This window comes from Neoarius graeffei, chromosome 8 (genome assembly GCF_027579695.1).
Source record: "Neoarius graeffei isolate fNeoGra1 chromosome 8, fNeoGra1.pri, whole genome shotgun sequence".
NCBI lineage: Eukaryota > Metazoa > Chordata > Actinopteri > Siluriformes > Ariidae > Neoarius > Neoarius graeffei.
The window spans coordinates 11,486,831-11,509,965 of record NC_083576.1 but is presented as its reverse complement, the minus strand read 5'-3'; the positions used below and the strand labels follow the sequence as shown (position 1 = coordinate 11,509,965).

General features: G+C 39.6%; 1 protein-coding gene across 7 annotated transcripts in view; it reads right to left on the bottom strand.

The window, feature by feature from the left end:
* The window catches only part of rapgef2b (Rap guanine nucleotide exchange factor 2b), a 306,645-nt gene that overhangs the window by 36,329 nt on the left and 247,181 nt on the right, over window positions 1-23,135 (bottom strand). For 6 of the 7 annotated variants that reach the window (XM_060927285.1, XM_060927286.1, XM_060927290.1 and 3 more), the window contains 9 exons: window positions 17,544-17,696; window positions 9,319-9,483; window positions 6,967-7,074; window positions 5,158-5,361; window positions 4,773-4,881; window positions 4,136-4,412; window positions 2,122-2,279; window positions 1,990-2,004; window positions 1,133-1,373 (listed from right to left, as the gene is read on the bottom strand). In XM_060927285.1, coding sequence (XP_060783268.1) covers window positions 1,133-1,373; window positions 1,990-2,004; window positions 2,122-2,279; window positions 4,136-4,412; window positions 4,773-4,881; window positions 5,158-5,361; window positions 6,967-7,074; window positions 9,319-9,483; window positions 17,544-17,696 — 1,430 coding nt within the window. The remainder of the gene's footprint in view (window positions 1-1,132; window positions 1,374-1,989; window positions 2,005-2,121; window positions 2,280-4,135; window positions 4,413-4,772; window positions 4,882-5,157; window positions 5,362-6,966; window positions 7,075-9,318; window positions 9,484-17,543; window positions 17,697-23,135) is intronic. The other variant, XM_060927287.1, reaches the window with a different exon arrangement.

Sequence of the window (23,135 nt, the reverse complement as noted above, 5' to 3'; positions counted from 1 at the left end):
ATTTATAGTGCATTATGTATTTTTACCTCGCCCGGGACGGAGTCCACCGGGGGTGAGGTATTGTTTTCGGTGGGGTTTCTTTGTTTGTTAGCAACATTACGAGAAAACGGCTGGACCAACCTTCATGAAACTTTCAGGACAGATGGGCATTGGTCTCAAATAGAACCTCCAATATTTTGAGGGTCATCCGGTCAAGGTCACCAAAAAGGTAAAAATCTTTTTTTCCACGATATCTTCCTTCATATTCATCATATTTACTTCAAACCTAATCCAAAATGTTCACCTTTCAATTCTGCTTCCATTGATATGCTACATGATGGCGTATCTCTCATAGTTTTCTTTCAAACTTTCATTCGTTTGTTTGTCTGTTAACAATCTAGCGTCTAGACGGCTGCACCGATCGACTTCAAATTTTCAGGGTAGGTGGGCAATGGTCTGTAGATTACCTGATTAAATTTTGGGGATCACGTTGAAGGTCAAGGTCACCGGAAAGGTCAACCTTTCGGTCAAAATAACATTTTCCGTTATAACTCAAAAACGGTTGCCGATAGACAGACATTTACTATTATGAGCATATAGGAACTCCTATATGGCCTTTCCTTTGGCACCATGATCTTTGACCTTGACTGACCCTGAAATGTCAAACTCAAGGTCATGGATTTTCAGAGGGCTGTAACTTAAAAACAGTTGATGGTAGACAGATGTTTACCATTATCAACTTGTAGGAAGCGCCATACGGGATTTCATTTGGCACCATGACCTTTGACCTTGAATGACTTTGAAAATGTCAAACTCAAGGTCATGACAGCTGACGATTGAGAAATATTACCGTTATCAACCTACAGGTATAAAATAAGTACTGCCGGGCGAGGTTTGTTTTGCCTGGCAACACTTGTTATACTTCGGGATGATCTGTTATAGGAAAATAATAAATAATAAATAATAATAAAAGGTTTAACATCCGTCGTCTGCTGTTAGAAAATTAATCAACAGCTTCTGACAAATCAATTGAGAGTTCAACGGCACACTGGTAGAAAATAATTCTAAATTAAACCTATTAGTTACACAGTAGAGATTAAATGCATAACTGCTGACCATTTTGCGTGCGAGCGCGTTTAAGCCGAGCTCATACCTGCCACTGAGCTGGATTCGGTCTGCCAGTTTGGAGAGCTGCTCAGGAAGCCGCCGCTGTTTGATTACACCCTCAGGTGTGACCGACACCTCGCATAGCGAATAAGCTTCAGGTGCGGCGGTCAGAGCAAACTCCCGGATGGCCTGAGCCACCACCTCCTTGGCAGTAGTGTCCTTGCCGATCATGATGTAACGACTCTGCTGATCAGCCTTGAAGACACGCAGCACCTGGTCTGACATGTCTGAGGAGAAGCACACGGCAAAACAAAGTCAATTTCGTGAATATTGTATCTAAATTAAAATATGAAGGGACAGATGTGATGCATCCTATAAACATCATTCCCTTCCCCTTTCATTACAACCCCCCCCCCCCACACACACACACAAAAAAAAAAAACCCCAAACCACCACACTCTGGAATCTGGAGTTGATTTTATCCCAACACTGCTATGAGTAAAGGCTTTAAGTCCTGAGAATCAATTCAGAATAAACAGTGTATTGTACAAGCCATGGTTGATTTAAGCAGATTAATGGGTCACTCAAGTGAAGTGCAAACAACCGAATCAATGGTTCAGGCTTTACATAAAAGCAGCAGCATTAGCATAGGCAGTGTTGAGATTAAAGCAACACTACAGTGTGTGAAAGTAAACAGAAAAAAGGGAGCGTTGGCATTATGTGACGTGACGGAGACTGATTATCAATACCGCTAGCATTCGAAGCACTTCTATTTCACCAAATTTGGCAGAAAGAAATGATTAGGAATCAAGTCAAATCACCCTGAAATAGGAAAATCATAGAAAGAGAAGAGAACAAATACCGAAGAGATCATTAAGAGCCACTCGAAAACTTTGTACTCACTGTTAGGGACGGGTTCTGAAAAGAGCAAATTTTGGATCATAACGAACTCCTGTTATTTACATTTTCAGCAAATCTTCTTGGTGATATGATACTGTTTAACATCTCAAAGATCATTTCATTTCCAACTCTTACCTGGCTGGTTGTTGAAGTCGAGTATCCGATGGTGAGACTGCAGCAAGTCGGGATTACTGGACGATAAGTTTCCACTGACTGGAAGAGCAGGAGGGATCTGTTTCGACTGCTTCATTCCGACAATGCTGTCGTCCTGAGACTGGCCTACACCAACATCACTGCACAACGCACCCACCCCACAGGTTAGACACGTGACTAGGTCATAGTGGATATTATATGCACTTTTATTCTATCCACATTCACTGGATATGAGCAAGCACGCGCTCTGCTTGGCTACTCTACTACTAGGATATCAGCTCATATAGAGTAAGTAGAGAAAAACAAAGTGGCAGAGCGTGTTGCTGAACCAACCAAGGATGAAATAAAAACTCTACTCAAAAAAAAATTTTAAAAAGCAACAAAGTATGGAATGTACGGAAGAGCGATAGTTCCACTAAGAAATACATATATATTTTTTTAATTTCTGAGAAAAAAAACTCAGAAATTGAGAAAAAAGTCAAACATTTCAAGAAACAATCTCAAAACTTTTGAGAAAAAAAGTCAAAAATTTCGAGAAAAAAGTCAAAATTTGGGAAAAAAGTCGAAATTTTTTGAAAAAAAAAGTCGAAATTTTTGCGGAAAAAAAGTCAAAAATTTTGAGAAAAAAGTCGAAATTTTCAAGAAAAAAGTCAAAATTTTCAAGAAAAAAGTCAAAATTTTCGTCAAAAGTTTTGAGAAAATAAACTTGAAATTTTCGAGAAAAAAGTCACAAATTTATCTTTGGATCTCTTTGTTATTAAACCCAATCCCGAAATAACATTTGATTAAGTCGTCCATTTCAGCAGCACTAAACACAGTAGTAGCAGACTAAGTCTCCGTCAGCTCTGAATGACCTGGTACTTCCTGGTAGCCTAAATTTGTGACTTTTTTCTCGAAAATTTCGAGTTTATTTTCTCAAAACTTTTGACGAAAATTTTGAATTTTTTCTTGAAAATTTCGACTTTTTCTCAACATTTTTGACTTTTTTTCCGCTAAAATTTCGACTTTTTTTCCCCAAAATTTTGACTTTTTTCTTGAAATTTTTGACTTTTTTTCTCAAAAGTTTTGAGATTGTTTCTTGAAATTTTTGACTTTTTTCTCGAAATTTCTGACTTTTTTTTCTCGAAAATTTCGACTTTTTTTCTCGAAAATTTTGACTTTAATCTCAAAAATTCTGAGTTTTTTTTCTCAGAAGTTTCCAAATAAAATATAAAACCCTGGCACTATTGCTCTGCCGTAGGGAATGAAACCACTTGATAAGAACATCTTTTTTTATTATTATTTTCACATTTTTCACAAATTGCTACCATCATTCTGCTGGTTTGTTTACATTCTTCATCTTTAAGCATTAAAATTTGTTGAATTTTTTTTAGACTGGTTCAAAAGCTTGAAGAAGTTTGAAAATTACATCACTGAAATGTCTAAAGTCAAAGCCCTTCCCACGCCATTCATGGCGCCAATCTCCATTTCGTAGCTAGAGTTACAGAGTCCTCTGGTAACCGCGAGAGTTTGATTCCCCACTCACATCTGTATTGCAGCGTGCCTTGCCAGTAGGCACCATTTTTATGATGGTCTTTGGTATGACTCGACCGTGAGTAGAACTCTCAATCTCCCGATCAAGAGGCAGACACGCTAACCACTAGGCCACTTGCCGGTAGAAATGTCTAAGGAAGAATTAAATAAACGTTTAAAGCTATCTTACACCTCGGCATGACAGCAAGACGGCACTTTCTACAAAAAAAACAACACAAGTCAATTTGCGCCGGTTTTTAAGAAGTCCGCAGAAGCGGAAATGATTTTGTCGGACATTTTGTATAAAAAAGTTATTATTTATTGAATTTGCAAAAAATAAAAAAAATGACGTTTCTCAAAATCCAGTGAATATGGATAGAATAAAACAGTTATTCTACTCAATCTCGTCATACATGGCTTAGAGCCATGTAAATAGACTATGACTCAATTTCATGGAATAATTGTTAAATATATTCACACTAACTTGTACGGCTTGGGTGGTAGAATACTGGTCAGAGTCTTGTCAAAGATCTTCTTGAGCTTGTTCCTCCCGCCCACTGTGTTGGCCTTGGCTTTCTTGCTCGCTTTCTCTAAACCCATCACCTGCTCCACATCCACAGCCAGATCTGGGATCGAGTAGCGACTTGCTTTCTTAATATCCCCGATCTTGGGAATGTGTGGAGCCCCATTCTTCCTGTCCAGCTCTTCTTCGTGGTCAGGTTCTTGGTCGTGCTCAGGTCGAGCCAGAAGCTCCTTAAACACTGAGAGAACATGGCATCGTCATTATATCTACTCAGACAAGACACGTTCATTATAACTCGTACTCAAAGTGCTGATCTTGGAGCCGTTTTCACCCCAATTACAACCTAACGAAGCAAGAACGTTAACTGATTATGGATTATAAATCTTGAATTTTGGGTTTGGCCAAGTCGGATCCCAGCAAATGATGAACCAAATTCCTATCAACGATGTTGGATGGCTATAAAAGAATCTTGAATTAGAAGTAGCAGAGATCCATCAGCCATACAGTAAATCTGACTCTAAGTTTTAGCCTTTGGCTTCCCAATCTTCTCATTTCTTTCTCATAAGCTGCTTTTGCGCTTGCTTGATGTGTAACTTACCCAAGAGATTTGTTTTCACAGTAATTGAGAGATGTGTATTGTTGCGCAGGATCTCGTTTGCTTTGGACAGCTGTACATTCTCAAAGTTCTGCCCATTCACCTCCAGGATCTAAGAGGAACACAGAGAAAATGTACGGATATATCGATCATCGTGTTTTCCACAGAGTCAACAGTCTTAACCATTAAGCCACCAATGCTGACTGTTTTTTTCTATCGGGGGTTCATTTGGCATATTTCTGAGTGATACCTCATCAGAGCATACTCCTACGCAAAATGTGTAACGGTTATCAGATCTGTGATGGTCTCGCTTTGAAACGGCTCCAACTCCATCCTCTATAGCTACGGTACAGCTGACCATGTCAGCACAAAATATCATCAGAAGTACCTGATCTCCACGTTTGAGGCCTGCTTCGGCAGCTTTGCTACCCGGCTCCACATTCTCAATGAAGATACGGAAGCCTTTTTCTGAGCCACCGAGCAGACTGAAGGCCAGAGGAGCCTCGCGTGACGGCTTCGTCAGGGTCACCACGCGCAGCTTGGCTTTGGCAGCACAAGCTATGTTTAACAGTCTTAAGTGCCCAAACATTTTCTGTTTCATCACACAAGAGAAAAGAGATTATAGTAGATTAGAAGTGGCATTGTTTTTAAAAAAAAAAATAAATAAAATAAAAAGCATTTGTAATGACAGGCACATTAAAAAATGTAAATTAAAAAAACATTTGCAATAACAGGCATATTAAAAAAATTAAATTAAAAAAACATTTGTAAATGACAGGCATATTAAAAAAATGTAAATTAAAAAAAGCATTTGTAATGACGGGCACATTAAAAAATGTAAATTAAAAAAAGCATTTGTAATGACAGGCACGTTAAAAAAATGTAAATTAAAAAAAGCATTTGTAATGACAGGCACGTTAAAAAAATGTAAATTAAAAAAAGCATTTGTAATGACAGGCATATTAAAAAAATGTAAATTAAAAAAAGCATTTGTAATGACAGGCACGTTAAAAAAATGTAAATTAAAAAAAGCATTTGTAATGACAGGCACGTTAAAAAAATGTAAATTAAAAAAAGCATTTGTAATGACAGGCACGTTAAAAAAAATGTAAATTAAAAAAAGCATTTGTAATGACAGGCATATTAAAAAAATGTAAATTAAAAAAAGCATTTGTAATGACAGGCATATTAAAAAAATGTAAATTAAAAAAAGCATTTGTAATGACAGGCACGTTAAAAAAATGTAAATTAAAAAAAGCATTTGTAATGACAGGCATATTAAAAAAATGTAAATTAAAAAAGGCATTTGTAATGACAGGCATATTAAAAAAATGTAAATTAAAAAAAGCATTTGTAATGACAGGCATATTAAAAAAATGTAAATTAAAAAAAGCATTTGTAATGACAGGCACGTTAAAAAAATGTAAATTAAAAAAAGCATTTGTAATGACAGGCACGTTAAAAAAATGTAAATTAAAAAAAGCATTTGTAATGACAGGCATGTTAAAAAATGTAAATTAAAAAAAGCATTTGTAATGACAGGCATGTTAAAAAATGTAAGTTAAAAAAAGCATTTGTAATGACAGGCACATTAAAAATGTAAATTAAAAAAAGCATTTGTAATGACAGGCACGTTAAAAAGTGTAAGTTAAAAAAAGCATTTGTAATGACAGGCACATTAAAAAAATCTAAATTAAAAAAAGCATTTGTAATGACAGGCACATTAAAAAATCTAAATTAAAAAAAGCATTTGTAATGACAAGCACATTTAAAAATGTAAATTAAAAAAGCATTTGTAATGACAGGCACATTTAAAAATGTAAATTAAAAAAGCATTTGTAATGACAGGTGCATTAAAAAAATGTATATTTAAAAAAAAGTATTTCTAATGACAGGCACATTAAAAAAAAATTATATTTTTAAAAAAATGTAATGACAGGCACATTAAAAAATGTACATTAAAAAAGCATTCGTAATGACAGGCACATTAAAAAAATGTATATTTAAAAAAAAGTATTTCTAATGACAGGCACATTAAAAAAAATTTATATTTTTAAAAAAATTTAATGACAGGCACATTAAAAAATGTAAATTAAAAAAACATTTGCAATGACAGGCATATTAAAAAAAATGAAATTAAAAAAACATTTGTAAATGACAGGCACATTAAAAAAATGAAATTAAAAAAAAACCTCACCTCCCTCTCTAGATTGTTCTCAAACTCTTCGAGAAAGTGCGTCATCTCGGGGTCACCCTCAAAGTCGTTGAAGTGATTGTTCACCCACAGCAAGACTACCCGTGTAACCTGTGAACACGAACATTTATCCCAAAATTGGTATATAAAGTTGAATTCAAAAGTTCACTCTTATTCTTATGATTCAAATGTAAAGTGTTTTTGGAATAAAATTCAGTCGGCTCTTTGCAGCTAGAGGTCACGTGCTTGGATCCCACATCGCAATGCCGTACTGCAGAGCAGAATTTCAGGTAAACAAAACCCTCAACAAGGTCAAGCACAAACATTTCAGCAGTTGATGGCGCTTAATCTCGTTCCTTTTCTAGAAGAATTGTCAAAGTAGTTTCCCCAAGTTTACTCTTGACTCATTTTTACAGGAAAAAATTTATTTTGTCACAAAGGCAGTGACTTTCAACAGACGCCGTTTGAATCTTCACGGCCAAATACTTCGCAAGTTGTATATACGTGTGTGTGTGTGTGTGTGTGTGTACACCAAAAACACCTCGTAAAAGCACTTAATTTAATTCTAACAGCTCAAACAGCTCCATAATAAAAGTTTTCAAGGCATATAGTTGGTTTTGTAAGGTTTGGCGAAATCTTGAAGAAATAAATGAACAATTTACCGCGATGAAAATACATACTTATTACAGCGCATCGATGGCTCAAGGATCATTTTATGTGATGTGCTTTTTTTGGTTTTTGTCCATGGCAACGGGATTGTTTACTAGTATCCGTGTCTATCTAGCCAAGTGAGATTTAAACTTCGTAAAAGTGAAGTCTGTTGATTTGTGTATTTTGTTGCCAGTGGGGAAAGAAAAAATTTTTTTAAAAAATCACATGGTTACAGAAAATTTCTGATGAGATTTTTAGAAATAGAAGCCTTTGTCTGTCACACATACACAGAAAGAGCTGAGAGGAGGAAAAAAAACGAGTTTCATGTCATCGCTTAGCCTGGCAAGCCAGACTAAATGTGAATATTTAGTCTGGCCTCACTCGTAGACATTTCCGACGGGTGTGGGAGGAACAACCCGCTGTCTTTCAAACTGTCTCTGTGCGTATAGGCCAACGCTCTGACCAATCAGCGCAACAGTGACTGTGACGTAGTCAGAGCGACAGAAAGCAGTGGGGGAGACCTTGAAATAAATAATTTTTCAAAATGCGTATTAATTAATAAACAGGTTCTAGATATTAAGAAGTTTGGAGATAATGACCACAAGTTTGGAGTCTGTACCACATACTTAACATACACTTTTTTTTTTTCAAGTGTTTTTCAAGGGTTTGCTTAAACTGTTTGAGAGTTTTTATTTAGTGGTGTTTGGTGAAATAATTTCCCTTAAATTTAAAATAACGGGAAAATAAGAAACAATCAAAAAGTGATGTTTCAAAGCTGTTTATTAATTCTTCGTACTGCACAAACTAGCCCCATCCTTTTGGCTACGAGCGGAGCCAGCTGGTAGATCAGACTTTTGCCATAGCCGGTCGGCAAAACAGCGAAAACGTCCTTCTTGAAAAGGAATGAGCGGAGAGCCTCTTCCTGCTCATGTTTCAACGAAAACTCCAAGTCTAATTCTTCTAAAACTGATTCCAAAGCGGAGTCAAACGCGCGCTGTTCACTAGCCGTAGCCATCTTTCCTGCTGTGCTTTCTCCAGCGTCGCGCAGCCTTGTCGTCACTCCTGCAAAAGCCCGCCCAAAGAATCCAAACAAAAACCTTGCGTTGTGATTGGCGGGCACGATTTGATGCCCGGGGTGTTTTGTTGATATGGTGCGAGGCTAGACCCACTCGTAGGCAAAAATATTTTTGGCCGCTAGGCGGGTGGGTCTAGTTTACTAGGCTAGTCATCGCTGGAAATTGTTCTTTTATGTCTTCGAGATGTTACCAAACCTTACAAAAACAACTATATACGTTGAAAACGTTTATTATGGAGCCGTTTGAGCTCTTTGAATTAAAATAAGTGCTTTTACAAGGTTTTTTTGGTGTACACACACACCTTGCGAAGTCGCCATGTTGTTTGGCTGCGAAGATTCAAACGCTGTCTGTTGTAAGTCAATGCCTTCGCGATAAAAAATTATTTTTTCCCTGTAAAAATGAGCCTCAATTAAACTTAGAAAACTACTTTGCCAATTCTTCTAGAAAAAGTACAGCCCCATAAACTGCTGAAACACTTGTTCCTGACCTTCTCGAGGGTTTTTTTTTTCCACCTGAACTCCTGCTCTCCAGTATGACGTTGCTACGTGGTATCCAAGCATGTGACCTCTAGCTGCAAAGAGCTGATTTGTCCAAAAATCCTGTCCACACATGATATCTTGATATTTACCTTGTCCCTGAGGCTGGGGTCATGAAACCACTCCAACAGTTTCCTGCCCACCACCATGGGGCTGGACAGGAAGGTGCGGTAGGTGAGCAGGAAGTCCTCAATATAGGTGGGGTCCACCACTGAGTGCTCCTCCACCAGGTGCATGGTGAGACGCTCGGTTGTACCCTGCAGTACGGAAGAACCATTAGATCTGGCTTCGTTTGTTTATACCCATGAAGTGGCTAGTTTCAATGACCGTTCCTTGTTCCTGCAATCAGCCAAGTGGCTTCACAGACCGAGTTAAACATCGGTGTGGTCCGTGCAGCTGATTTTTCACACTCTAAAATCAATTACAGCATTATGTTCGAGACATATCCATGGAATTCAGTTTAAACTCTCAATCGTACGATTCAGCATCGAATCCTTCAGCTTAACAGAACAAATCTGCCACACGAAGACGAATAACACTCCCAAAGTTCATCCAAGTCTAATGCTCTGTTCACACAAGGTTCTGACGGCTCCTGAGGAAACGCCATCTTATTTTTGGTTCACTTTGTTTCCTCTGAGGAAATTGGAGACCAAAGTACATATATGGGTTGGGGTTTTTTTTGGATAATTTTAGTTGAATCTGGATAGATGTGTCTCAAATCGCACATTTATGTATTCTTCCAGATTGTTCTGTATTAAAGGAGAACTGAAGTCATTTTTAAACTTGCTTTATTTCTTAATTAACGTGTTATTCAATTACATTTTCGGTTTTAGTAACCTTATATCGTGACTCGTATTGGCAACTAATTGCAATTAAATATTACATTTATCGGCCTATTCGGTTTTTAGCCATGTTGAATTTAGGGCGTATTCACACCTACGTTGTTTGGTCCGGACCAAAACGAACCAAATTTCCCTTGGTCCGGACCTTTTGGGTTGGTCTGAATACAAACCACCGAACTCTGGTCCGGACCAAACAAGCGGACCGAGACCGAGCTGCAAGGTCGGACTCGGTCTGGACCAAAGGAACCCTGGTGCGGACCTTTTGGAGGTGTGAAAGCAGACCGGACCTAATCCGACAGTTTTGCTTTTTTGTACCTCGGGAGCTTCCATCGTTTGTCGAGCATTATGGGAAACAGAGTCTTGACACTCCACCACAAAGTGCAAACACTGTTTCGGTTGTCAAGGGAACCTTACAACAGTCGTTCAGTCATTCAGACCAGTGGTAGGCTAGACTACAGAGTACAAAAAATGAGTAGGGGGCAAACGTGGGCCGAGGAAGAAACGCGTACCCTTGTGGATATCTGGGCAGATGTCCACATATCTGAGCTTTTGGAGAGAACACACAAAAATGGCGACGTGTTTGCTGTATTCAGTGAGAAAATGAAGGAGAAGGGGTTCACGCGCTCCCCAGAACAATGTCGGCTAAAAGTGAAGAAACTCCGTCAGACCTACATTAAAATCAGGGACATTCTTTCAAAAAGTGGCGGTACTAGCGACGCAAAAAAGAAATTCATCTATTACGATGGATAAGGCGAATATCCCGACACATACCTCCTCCGTCTTGCGTGAAGAGCCAGAACTGTCACAACATGATGTGCGCTCATCAGCGCTATCCTCCGTAGCCGCCTTGCCCTTTGTCGTCGTCGTTGATAAATTACTTGTACAACAGCATAGTAATCGCACAATTGTGAAAACAGTAAAAACTGGAAAATCATATAGCTTTGATGACATTAAAAAGAATAACAGCACGGAAAGCCTCCATGACTACTTTTGAACTGAACGCTTTGTGCGCGTGTCGTCTCTGACCAATAGCTGAACGACCTCAGGGCGCGTGGCTTTGTTGACAGATTTTGGTCCGCTTACTAAAATGTACAGTGTGAAAGCGAACCGCACCAAAATGAAAAAAAAACAAAAACATTTGGTTCGGACCAAAGCAAGTGAACTATCGAACTATCCTGGTCTGAATACACCCTTAGTTCGTTTGGTCCATGGTAGGCGTCGCTTATCCACATGATTTTCACGAGACTTCAAAACGTGAAGTGTCCGCCAGGTGTCAGCGCCGCCATTTTGAAAACTGTTTTCCAAATGAAATATCGCACAAAACCGAGTTTAAATGACGATTACTGCCTACTTTTTTCAAAAACTTTCCTGATTGCTATCAACTTCCGACTTGATTACATCAGCATTCGAAAGAGGGCGCGCGCGTCTTTTGACAACGTTGGCAGATGTCGGTCACTTTGATTTCCGCTGTACGTTTTACTTCCGTCCTACGATGTCTCGCACAGGTCTCAACGAATCTCGTTTACGGCCATTGCTTTGACATATGGACTGATATATTACAGCATATTTCAAACACTCATAACTTGCTATAGCAGCGACAAAATAGCGATCAAAAATGCATTCCGATATTTAATAAAATGAGATAAATGGAATTTTGTTAATAAAAAAAAAATTGCCTTCAGTTCTCCTTTAACCTCTTAAGGTGATGATACAGTATACAGGGTAACTTTTTGGGCAATGTTGCTGGGCAATTGCGCTTTGACACTTTCCCATTGCAGGGCTTGGCATTAACTTGTTAATCCACTTGTCCAGTCGGACAAGCAGCAAGATTTTTCACTTGTCCTGAACATAACCTTTTTATTACTATGTATTTACTAGTTCAATTAAAGGCAAGTGGTTGTCGCTCACGCGTACTCTGAACAGCGCATGCCTCTAACGACAAGCACCTGCCCTGGATTAAGCACAATCAGCGCACACATCAAAGGACACTTGCCAACACCTACATGGTGCGAAGTATTGCGTTGTTTATCACCATTATTGTATTGTCTTCCTGGTTATTGGCTCTCATTTCTGTGTTTTGGTTTCCGATCTTGTCCTGCCCAGTTTAGCCTGTTTGTGCCTCATTTGACCCTTTTACCTGTTTATCATTATTGATTCAGCCCGCCGTTTTGGACTACATGCCTGTTTGTTTATTTTATAATAAAGACACTCTTCCTGTACGTACATCCGTCTCCTCTCCAATCAACCTGCGCTTACTGACAGCAGTCAACAAATTTTATCAAAAAGCAGGTATTATGATAATCATTATGCTTTAATGATTTATAATGTTTCAATCAAACTCAAAATTTAACTGTAAAAATAAACAAAAACTACCCAAAGCCCCATTGTGGTGTGTGTGGTGTTCTAACCCATTACCTGACGTGCAGTTCTAAGAGTTAGACTCACCCAAATTCAAAGCTTCTGGAGGAAATGAAGTTAAATCTTGATTAATTCAGTAAAACGTGAAGTATAAATTAATTTAAAGAAATTAAACCAAAAACAAGAAAACGAGTTGGGCATGATAAGGGTGACAATCATGTTGTGAATGAAAACAAACCGTAAGTGAGTTCGGCACTGTCGTAAAATTCCCCCGAAACATCTTTACGATAATGTGAACCACAGAAAAGAAAAATACAATAAAAAAGTCTGAATGAAATTAAGATTCACTACAGATATTTTATTTGATCACCATTTCTCTGATTTCGATGAAGTCTAATAATCTATAATTAGATATTACGACGTGGTTATTTTTACACACACGCCTGGTGTACTAGGCTTCCCCAGAATTTCGTAAACAATAACATAGCCTCAATTTACTGGTCCATCTACGTTCCCACTCTCACCTATGGTCACGAGCTGTGGGTAGTGACCGAAAGAATGAGATCGCAGATACAAGCGGTAGAAATGAGTTTTCTCCGCAAAGTGGCTGGGCTCTCCCTTAGAGACAGGGGGAGAAGCTCGGTCATTCGAGAGAGGCTCAGAGTAGAATTGCTGCTCCTTCACATTGAAAGGAGTCAGTTGAGGTGGTTTGGGCACCTTGTTAGGATGCCCCCGGACGCCTCCCAAGGGAGGTTTTCTGGGCATGCTCCACCGGGAGGAGACCCTGGGGTAGACCCAGGACATGCTGAGAGATTACATTTCTCGGCTGGCCTGGGAACGCCTTGGTATTCCCCCGGAAGAGCTGGTGGAGGTGGCCGGGGAGAGGGAAGTCTGGGCTGCTCTGCTTAGGCTGCTACCCTCACGACCCGGATCCGGATAAGCGGTAGAAGATGGATGGATGGATGGATGACATAGCCGGATAACTGAGGGGATTGAACTGGTTTTGTTGGAACTTTATTGATGTAACTCTTGAATAATTACGATAAAAATGGTGAATTTTAACAATCCCTAAAAGATGTGGTCCCTAAAAGATAAAAAAGCAGAAGGTATCATTACTATATTGTCTGGGGCGGTTATGTGTCATACTTTGTTGAGCAATTCTCTCAAGTAAACCAAATTATATTGGCCTATATGTAGAAAATGTGACAATAACGTGTAGACTACTTAAACGATTTATGTAAACTGCTTATTGCTATAATTTTACTCATATTTTAGATTATATTGCAACTTTAAGCAAGTCTTCAAGGAGTTTGGCCTCATCATCGAGAATCTGCACATAAGCAAATGACACTGTTACAAACAGTGATAAATAACACCTCAGCATGTCTTTTTTTAATCGTTTACCCCGCCATGTGCAGTGCTAAAGTCACTGTTACAAACAGTACAGCGTGCAATGCTCATTATTTTACCCCCATTAGGCAAAGGGACACTTTTGTGTAGTCTGAGGTGAAGTATGTTTTGTATTTTGTGGCACTCTGTCACGACGCCCCCGGATACACTGAACTGATGGCCTCTCGTTCCGGAAGAGGAGACGTAAAGCCCGCCCACACAGAACAGTGATTGGGCTACTTAACAAGACAGACCAATCAGGATGCGCTCTCGCTCTCTCGGTGTAGGAGAGAAGCCGTAAAGCCCGCCCACACAGATTGGTTTACTTAGCAAGACAGAGCAATTAGCATGCGCTCTCTCTCAGGGAGCTGCTATCAACATGCAGAAGACTCTCTGAACTTCCGGGAGAGTTGGGAATACTTCGACTTGTCCGGGCCGAACATTTAGGCTACATCCACACGACAACGGCAACGAGAATTTTTTTTTTTTTAAATATCGCGTCCACATGGGCAACGGATCAGTAAAATATCAGGTTCATATGGCAACGCAACGCTTGCTGAAAACGATGCAATACACATGCCACACCTCTACGTGCGCTGTAAGACGGTCCCATCAGAGACACCAGAACAATAGAAGCAGACGCATGCGCATAACTGCGCATGCACACAGTGACTATCCCTGTCACTGTCACACACTTTCTCACTCCCTATCCTATGGATATAGTCCCTTTAAATCACGTACTCGTTTTTTGAATGGAGACACAGAAAGAGGAATGAATGGGGGTAGATGGAAGCCGGTACGCCAACATTTTGAGATCCTCCAGAATTCTTTAATGGTCCGGAATAAATTGAATGCTACACGTTGATGGATTACTTTGTTCTTCTACGCCCTTTTTGAGGAATGTATTGTCGGACTTAAACCAACATCTGAAGAGGTGAGATCACTGCTTTTTTTCCCTATTTTTGCTGGCAGGATTGACTCTGCCCTAAGGGCTATTCTCTCTCTCTCTCTCTTTCTTTGCACCATTACACAATAAATATTCACAGTGAAAATATTCTGTAAGTGCGTTTCATGAACCAAGTTACAGGATTTGTTGACAACTCGCATCGAGTTCGTTACACTTCTACCCGGCATGAAGCACATGTGGTTGTGACGTCATCGTAAACAAATCCGTTCTACTCATCCAGACGACTTCGCAACGGCTCTGTTGCCAGATTTTTTCACTCTGGAACCTGTTCTCAAAAGATTTCGTTTTGGGGCACCCAAAATGCCTGTGCCGTGTGGACGCCAGGCCGAAACGATAAACAATTTTATCAGATTCGCCTGAATCCGTTGCCGTGTGGACAGGGCCTTAGTCGGTCCCGTCCAGGTGGAATAGCGTTAATGTCGAGCCCTGCGTTGAGATTGGGTAACATAATTTCTATCTGAACCATTTTGGGCAATTTTTAAATATCATCCAATCAGAGTGCCAGCAGCGAATCACATGACCACATAAGAATTCTGAAATTTTTAATAAAGATGGCGGCATCTCCAGCAGTGGAGCGAAGAAAAAAAAAATGAGACAACTTGTGTCTTTTTATGCCAATAAGTTGTTCTGTGTAAACCCCAAGTGGTGAATTGACCTCACCAAATGCTTAGAAAACCAACAGAAATTTATTTTTAGGTGCTCAGGTTGTAATTAAGACATCGTTTTTTTTCAGTTAAGTGTAAAGTGGTGTTAGCTAACCACCGTTCCATAGAGATAGAATGGGATTTGGCTAACTACGTGGTTTTTGCTAACATAATTAGCTGAAAGTTATCGCTAGCTATGTAGGGTACAGACATAAATGTACTTTACTTGAGCGAAATAAATGCTGAAGCCAAGACAAACGTGACAACTATAAATGTTTCAGTGTCCATCTTTGTGGTGTCCGTCTCTCTGGCAAGAGATTTGCTCTTGTTGCCCTGATTAGTTGCCCTGTCTCTCACCCGGTTGCCCGTTGCTGGCAACACTGCCCAGAAAGTTGCCCCATATATCATCACCCATGTATCATACCTATCAAAAAGTCTGTTCTGAGGACTTTTCATCTGTATTTTCCAAATTAGTAAATACATTTAAAATGTCAGGCCAGTGTTCTAGATTTGAGACACAACCAAACAAGTGAAGAAAGCTTTAAAGAGAAATGGAGCTCATTACTGTGTGTAACATCACTGTGCATGAAATTGCTAAACATTACATTTTGACTTGGAAACCATATGGACTGAGATGCTGAGGCTCAGATGCGCTTTATCATGTAACTTTACGTCTTCTCGAAATGAATTACACTACCGTTCAAAAGTTTGGGGTCACCCAGACAATTTTGTGTTTTCCATGAAAAGTCACACTTTTATTTACCACCATAAGTTGTAAAATGAATAGAAAATAGAGTCAAGACATTTTTCTGGCCGTTTTGAGCATTTAATCGACCCCACAAATGTGATGCTCCAGAAACTCAATCTGCTCAAAGGAAGGTCAGTTTTATAGCTTCTCTAAAGAGCTCAACTGTTTTCAGCTGTGCTAACATGATTGTACAAGGGTTTTCTAATCATCCATTAGCCTTCTGAGGCAATGAGCAAACACATTGTACCATTAGAACACTGGAGTGAGAGTTGCTGGAAATGGGCCTCTATACACCTATGGAGATGTTGCACCAAAAACCAGACATTTGCAGCTAGAATAGTCATTTACCACATTAGCAATGTATAGAGTGGATTTCTGATTAGTTTAAAGTGATCTTCATTGAAAAGAACAGTGCTTTTCTTTCAAAAATAAGGACATTTCAAAGTGACCCCAAACTTTTGAACGGTAGTGTAACTGCAACTGAATGTAAAACAACACAGAAGCACAAATCCAGGTTCATAAGAAAAAAAACACATTGTATAAATGAGCCTGCATTTAATTAGTAAGGCTAACGAAAAACGTCACCCAGTGAAAGTAATCCTGTCCGAGTAAGGTTAAAGTGCATATCACGGGTAAATTCAGGAGCAAGATCAATGTAATTCTCCTATTTTATATTAAACTTTGGTCAAATATCTGTCACATTCTCTGCATTTTTTTTTTTTTTTTACCTTGCGCAATACCAGAAAAATTCAGTTGAAATCAAGCCGTTTGAGGCGAATTGGTCCGTCTCTGAAAAAACTTGCATTTGGATTTCCCTGGAAACATTGATTTTCGTGACGTCGCGTGCGGGACGCCTCCCTCTGAATCTGACGTCAGCGCTGGTTTGTTTATGAGAAAACGACCTGGTGGTTTTCTGCAAATTTCTTCAACGTTATCTCGTAATTATTAAAATGGTTAACAGATGTATCATACCGGTAGGAGGGTGTAGCAACACCAATCTTGATGGGATTAGTACTCATCGTTTTCCAAAAGACCGGACAATGAGAGAGAAATGGGAGCGCTTGGTGTACACAGGCTGTGCACTGAAACCGTGCAAAGCTCGCGTAGCCTGCTGGCGCTTCCACAGGTAACGTCACAATTCTGGCTCCAGACTCCCTTGGGATTTTTCCAGACGCGTTTTGTTACTTTATTTTATTTTTTTCTGCTGTAGACAGATGGCCTTGTGCAAAATTACCCTTCTGGATGAGTGTGTAAAGGGACATACTTTCATATAAAAAAAATTGGTCCAGAATATGCACTTTGACATGTTGAACCATAAACAAGATTTTTGTGAAACAACAACAAAGCACAAATGTCCTCAGATCCTCACCTTGATGACGATGTGCCCTTTTCTGGTGCCAGTGCGATCGAGCTCACGATGCTCTTTAACCATGACGATTTCTCCTTCCTCCTCGACCTTCTGCATGTTCTTCTCTACTTGGTTCAAGATGCAGCAGTAGTCCTGTTGCGCTATACACACAAACTGAGGAATAAACAGAGAGAGAGAGAGCACATAGCAGTATTATTAGTCAGTAACCATGTTTCTATTAAATTTGAAATTGTGAACTAAAAAAAACAAGCAACGGAAAGGTGAATTTCGAAAACACTCAAGTTTTTGCACTCGTACGAGATGGTTTCCTCAGACCATTTGATGAAGCGATGGTTCAGAAAACTGAAAGGAAAACATTTTTCACATGACATGAGCAAACGGAGACACTACCTTGCTGAGAGAGCATTCAGGAAGAGAGTTGTCATGAAAGAAGAAGAAAACCCGGATTTAATCAAGAAAACGACAGACCATCAGCACGCAATGAGAAGCCAGTTAACGAGAGAAAGAATCCGATTTTGGCCAAATACATCAACACACAAAAAGAATTCTGGAATTCAGTGATGCGTTCTTAGTGATGCGGAACCGGGGGGGGGGGGGGGGGGGGGGTGACGACACGACTCTCCCTCTCTCTCTCTGTATGCTATTTATTACTTACACACAAAGAAAAATGTGTATATGTACAGTAATGTACAATATAGACATTACACAATATAAATAAATATGAAGTCAACAATATAACTGAGTAGAAATAAAAACTCTACTTGAAAACAAAACCCCCAAAAATACAAAAAAAAAGCAACAAAACATGGAATAAACGTATTTGATCATAAGAACGTATCTTTATTTTTCAAGAATTATTAGTGTCCTTGCGGCACAAAGCAGCGTGACACGCCCGTTCTCTTGTTCTTATCGTTTTTCTGTCCCCCCCACAGAGAATGAACTGGGCTCACGAATCGCATCGTCCTGCTCAGACACATTCCATCGGAGATGCACCAAACCTCATGTGATACCTCAAGCCAACTCCCCCGACACATACCGTATTTTTCGGACTATAAGTCGCACTTTTTTTCATGGTTCGGCTGGCCATGCAACTTATACTCCGGTGTGACGTATATATGTTTTTTGTTTTTTTTTCACCGCGGAATAACTGGAGCTGATGCTGAGTCTGACGACAGCCACGCAGAAGAAGAGGAAACGGCGCTTCATCTGCCGCTGGAGGCAGAGTTGTTGAGAAGCGACACCGAGGATGAGGAATTCAATGGATTTGCTGATTTGGAGTGAAATCATCAGCTTGATAAACTTGATTGACCTGTGTTTTATTATTAATGATAGGCCTATAGTTATTTAAATAAGTTATGTAATGATTTTAGGCAGTGCTTAATTTGTGAAGTGGGAGGTCCCAGAACGCAGGAGGTGGGTGGGTCCGGCGACTCAAAAAAAAAAAAAGGCGGGGGATGGTTTACTATAACTTTACGCACATGCGCTTATTGTGTGTGTAAAATAATAATAATAATAATAATAATAATAATAATATCAGACATTATGATCTTAGAAAACGCTTTAGTGACAAACAGTTACAGACAGTAATATGTCGTGATATTATATTATAAAATATTAATTTTTATTAGTCTATATATTAAATTATATATTACATTTATCTTCTAAAATAACAGACTGTACTCATCACAACCGGTTTATTTCACCATTGGAGATCAGATCACACAAGACATGAGTTAAATGACTCATTTTAAGGATTTAAGTAGGGGATTTAAAAGCGGTTGTTGTTGTTTTTTTTTTCACTAGACGGTTGTTTTTACTACCGTACCTGTCTTTGGAGATGATATACCTATAGCCTACTTGACCTCTGATTTGATGAAATAAAATTCGACAAAAATGAAGAATGACTCTCCTCGATGATGACTACAGCTTTAATAACACAGATGAAAGAGCCATGGGGCGATAATAAGCCCTACCGGTAAAAATATTCTAAAAGCAAACTGATTAATGCATCAGTAATAGGCTACTAATATTAGTTATAATAATAATATAGGCTATTAGTAATAACGATAGTGATAGTATTAAAGATAGTAGTAGATATTTAAAATAATCAGACTAGGCTACTTACAGGGCAAAGGGCGCGTTATCACTGCTCAGCTGTTCGTTTATTAAATAAACAATGCAGTCGCGCAGTAACCGCGCGCCGCTTATCAGATACAATCACAGATTCTATGGATAGAATAACCCTTCAAAAAAGTGCGACTTATAGTCCGGTGCGACGTATATATGTTTTTTTTCGTCTTCATAATGCATTTTTTGGCTGATGCGACTTAAACTCCGGAGCGACGTATAGTCCGGAAAATACGGTACATGAAATCGGTTCAGACCCGCACTCGTCTTTTCCTTTCTTTTCGGTCAGCCCTTTTTCCCCCTATTGAAAATTAATGGAGTTTTGGGAGAAAAGCTTTTACTCTCCGTCAATTTTTTGAACCGAGTGACCAAACTTCATGAAACTTCACATGATGCCTCAGGGCAATGCCCCACACACATCCATCCCCTCAATCTGAGACCTGCACTTATCTTTTCCTTGGTTTTCACGCATCCCTTTTTCCCTCCACAGGCTTCCATTGATTTTTGGTCCCATTAAAATGAATGGAGTTTTGCTCAATAACATTTCACCACACATCCACCAAACTTCATATGGCATCTCAGGCCAACTCACCCATCACACACATGATATCAGGTCTGACCCGCACTCATCTTTGTCTTGCCTTTCATTCATCCCCTTTTCCTCCCATTTACCACCAATTGACTGAGGCATCCCTCCATTTCCCCCATAGGTGGTAATGCATTTGGCAATGATTTGCTAATTTGAGACATGGACAACAAATTCACTTCAACTCAGTGGCCACTTTATTAGGAATACTTGCGTGCGTGCGCGTGCACACACTGCATGTTAGTATGATAACAGTTAACATACAAGTCTCAGCGTGTTAACGTGCTCACTGTTAGCATGCTTTCCATTAGCATATTTGCATGTTAGCATGCTAGCTGTTAACACCAGGGCTGCCAACTTTTCGAAATTCCTTGGAGTGAGATTTTTTTTTTTTTGGGGGGCGGGGGGGCGGTCGACGGCAAAATTTTTCCGCACACCACGCAGTAAGTGGGAATTTTGTATTCAGTTTGATATTCACTTGTCCCCCTGCATTCTGGTGTTTTGTTTGTGGGTCGTCCAGCTGGAGATGGACAATGGGGGGGGGGTTGAGATTTTGGATTTAGTAGATGTTCCTGCATTCTGGTGGATTTTTGGAGTGGCCTGCTGTGCCATACCTACATTCTTACACACCCTGACTTTTAATATATTTATAATTTATAATATATATAATATATATAAATATAACCATCTCTAAAGAGATCATTATATAAATATATAATATATATAATATATATATATTTATAATTTATAATTTATTATATTATAAAGTATATAATATACAGTACATGTAATAAATATGTATGCTCTCGACAATATAAGCAGTACACAATACACAGACAATATGCAGGATATTTACAGACAATATACAAAAAGTATACACGACACGGTTAGTGTACACAGAGTGCAGTGAGGTCGTGCAAACGAGCGAGCATGCTACACGAGGTACAAGTGCTACAAGAGTATAATTGCAAGGATGGTTCAGGTCAGATAATTATGAGGTTGATGGAACGGGGAAAGAAGCTGCTTTTATGTCTGGTGGTTCTGGTTCGCAGTGCTCTATAGCACCTGCTGGAGTGGAGGAGTTGGCAAAGGATGTGACCAGGGTGTGAGGAGTCCTTAATGATTTTCTCTGCCCGCTTCCTGGTTTGAGAAATGTACAAATCCTGGAGGCTGGGCAGGGGAGCACCGATCCTTTCTGCTGACCTTACTGTTCGCTGCACTCTGGTCCTGTCTTGTTTTGTGGCTGCTCCGAACCAGACTTATGGATGTGCACAGGGTGGATTCAGTGACAGCAGTGTAGAACCATGTCAGACCAGACTTCCTGAGTTGCTGCAGAAAGGATATCCTCTGCTGAGCTTTTTTAAAGACGGAGCTGATGTTGAAGTCCCACTTCACGTCCTGTGAAATGGTCGTTCCCAGGAATTTAAAGGTCTCCATGGTTGGCACAGGACTGTTGGATATTGTTAGGGGGGAGGGGCATCACAGAGGGGTGCCTCCTCAAGTTCACTATCTTGAGCGTGTTTACCTCCAAGTTATTCTGACTGCACCAGAGCACTAAATGTTCGACCTCCTGCCTGTACAGACTCGTCGCCATCTTGGATGAGTCTATAACCGTAGGGTTATCTACAAATTTCAGGAGTTTTACACCTGGGTCCATGGAGGTGCAGTTGTTGGTGTAAAGAGAACATGTAATGAGAACATGACTCAATTTTAAGAGGCTACAAATAACCGAAATGTTAGCTGTGTTTCCATTAATGCGCAATTTGAAATTGCAAAATAGAAAACGAGTAATGGATACACGTGATTATTGAAAAACTCTCATATCGCAAATGCCCTCCATGATTATTGGCAACCCTTGTAACCGCAAGTTGGCCTAGTGGTTAGCGTGTCCGCCTCTCGATCGTGAGTTCTACTTGCAGTTGGGTCACACCAACTGCCATCTGGAGAGGTGCCGCAATACAGATGTGAGCAGAAGGTCAAACTCTCGCAGTTTCCAGAGGACCAGCCCCCCACTCTAACCCTAGTTACGGAATAGGCGAGAGGCCGAGGGCTATAGAAACTGAGATTGGCGCCACCCAACGCGCCTTGTGGCACACGAAGGACTTTTTTTTTTGTAAAGATTAGTAAAAGGGGTTTAAAAAAATCCACCTTTTGGTGAAGTCGCGTCATCTCACGCTGAGAAAAATCCAACCTTTAATTGAAATAAATTTATTCAGACAAAAACAAATCCCTCACCAGACTGCGATGAGTCTGGTGGACTGAAACGCTGCCAAAATTTATATCATTGCCAATTTTTTTTCTAATTGGCTCCCATTATACACCCACTTATTATTTTAACACACCATAAAAGAAGCTATTATCAGAACTAAATGGGTTTGGGAAAGAAGACAATGAAGACTCTTTCAGGCTCAGGCTGCCTAGAAACTCTCAAACACAACCAGATTTTTTTTAAAACACATGGAAGCTGCAAGACTGATAAAACGTGTTTTATTTATATACAGTGGTGCTTGAAAGTTTGTGAACCCTTTAGAATTTTCTGTATTGCTCCATAAGTATGACTTAAAACATCATCAGATTTTCACACAAGTCTTAAAAGTAGATAAAGAGAACCCAGTTAACAAATGAGACAAAAATATTATACTTGGTCATTTATTTATTGAGGAAAATGATCCAATATTACATATCTGTGAGTGGCAAAAGTATGTGAACCTTTGCGTTCAGTATCTGGTGTGACCCCCTTGTGCAGCAATAACTGCAACTAAACGTTTGCGGTAACTGTTGATCAGTCCTGCACACCGGCTTGGAGGAATTTTAGCCCATTCCTCCGTACAGAACAGCTTCAACTCTGGGATGTTGGTGGGTTTCCTCATATGAACTGC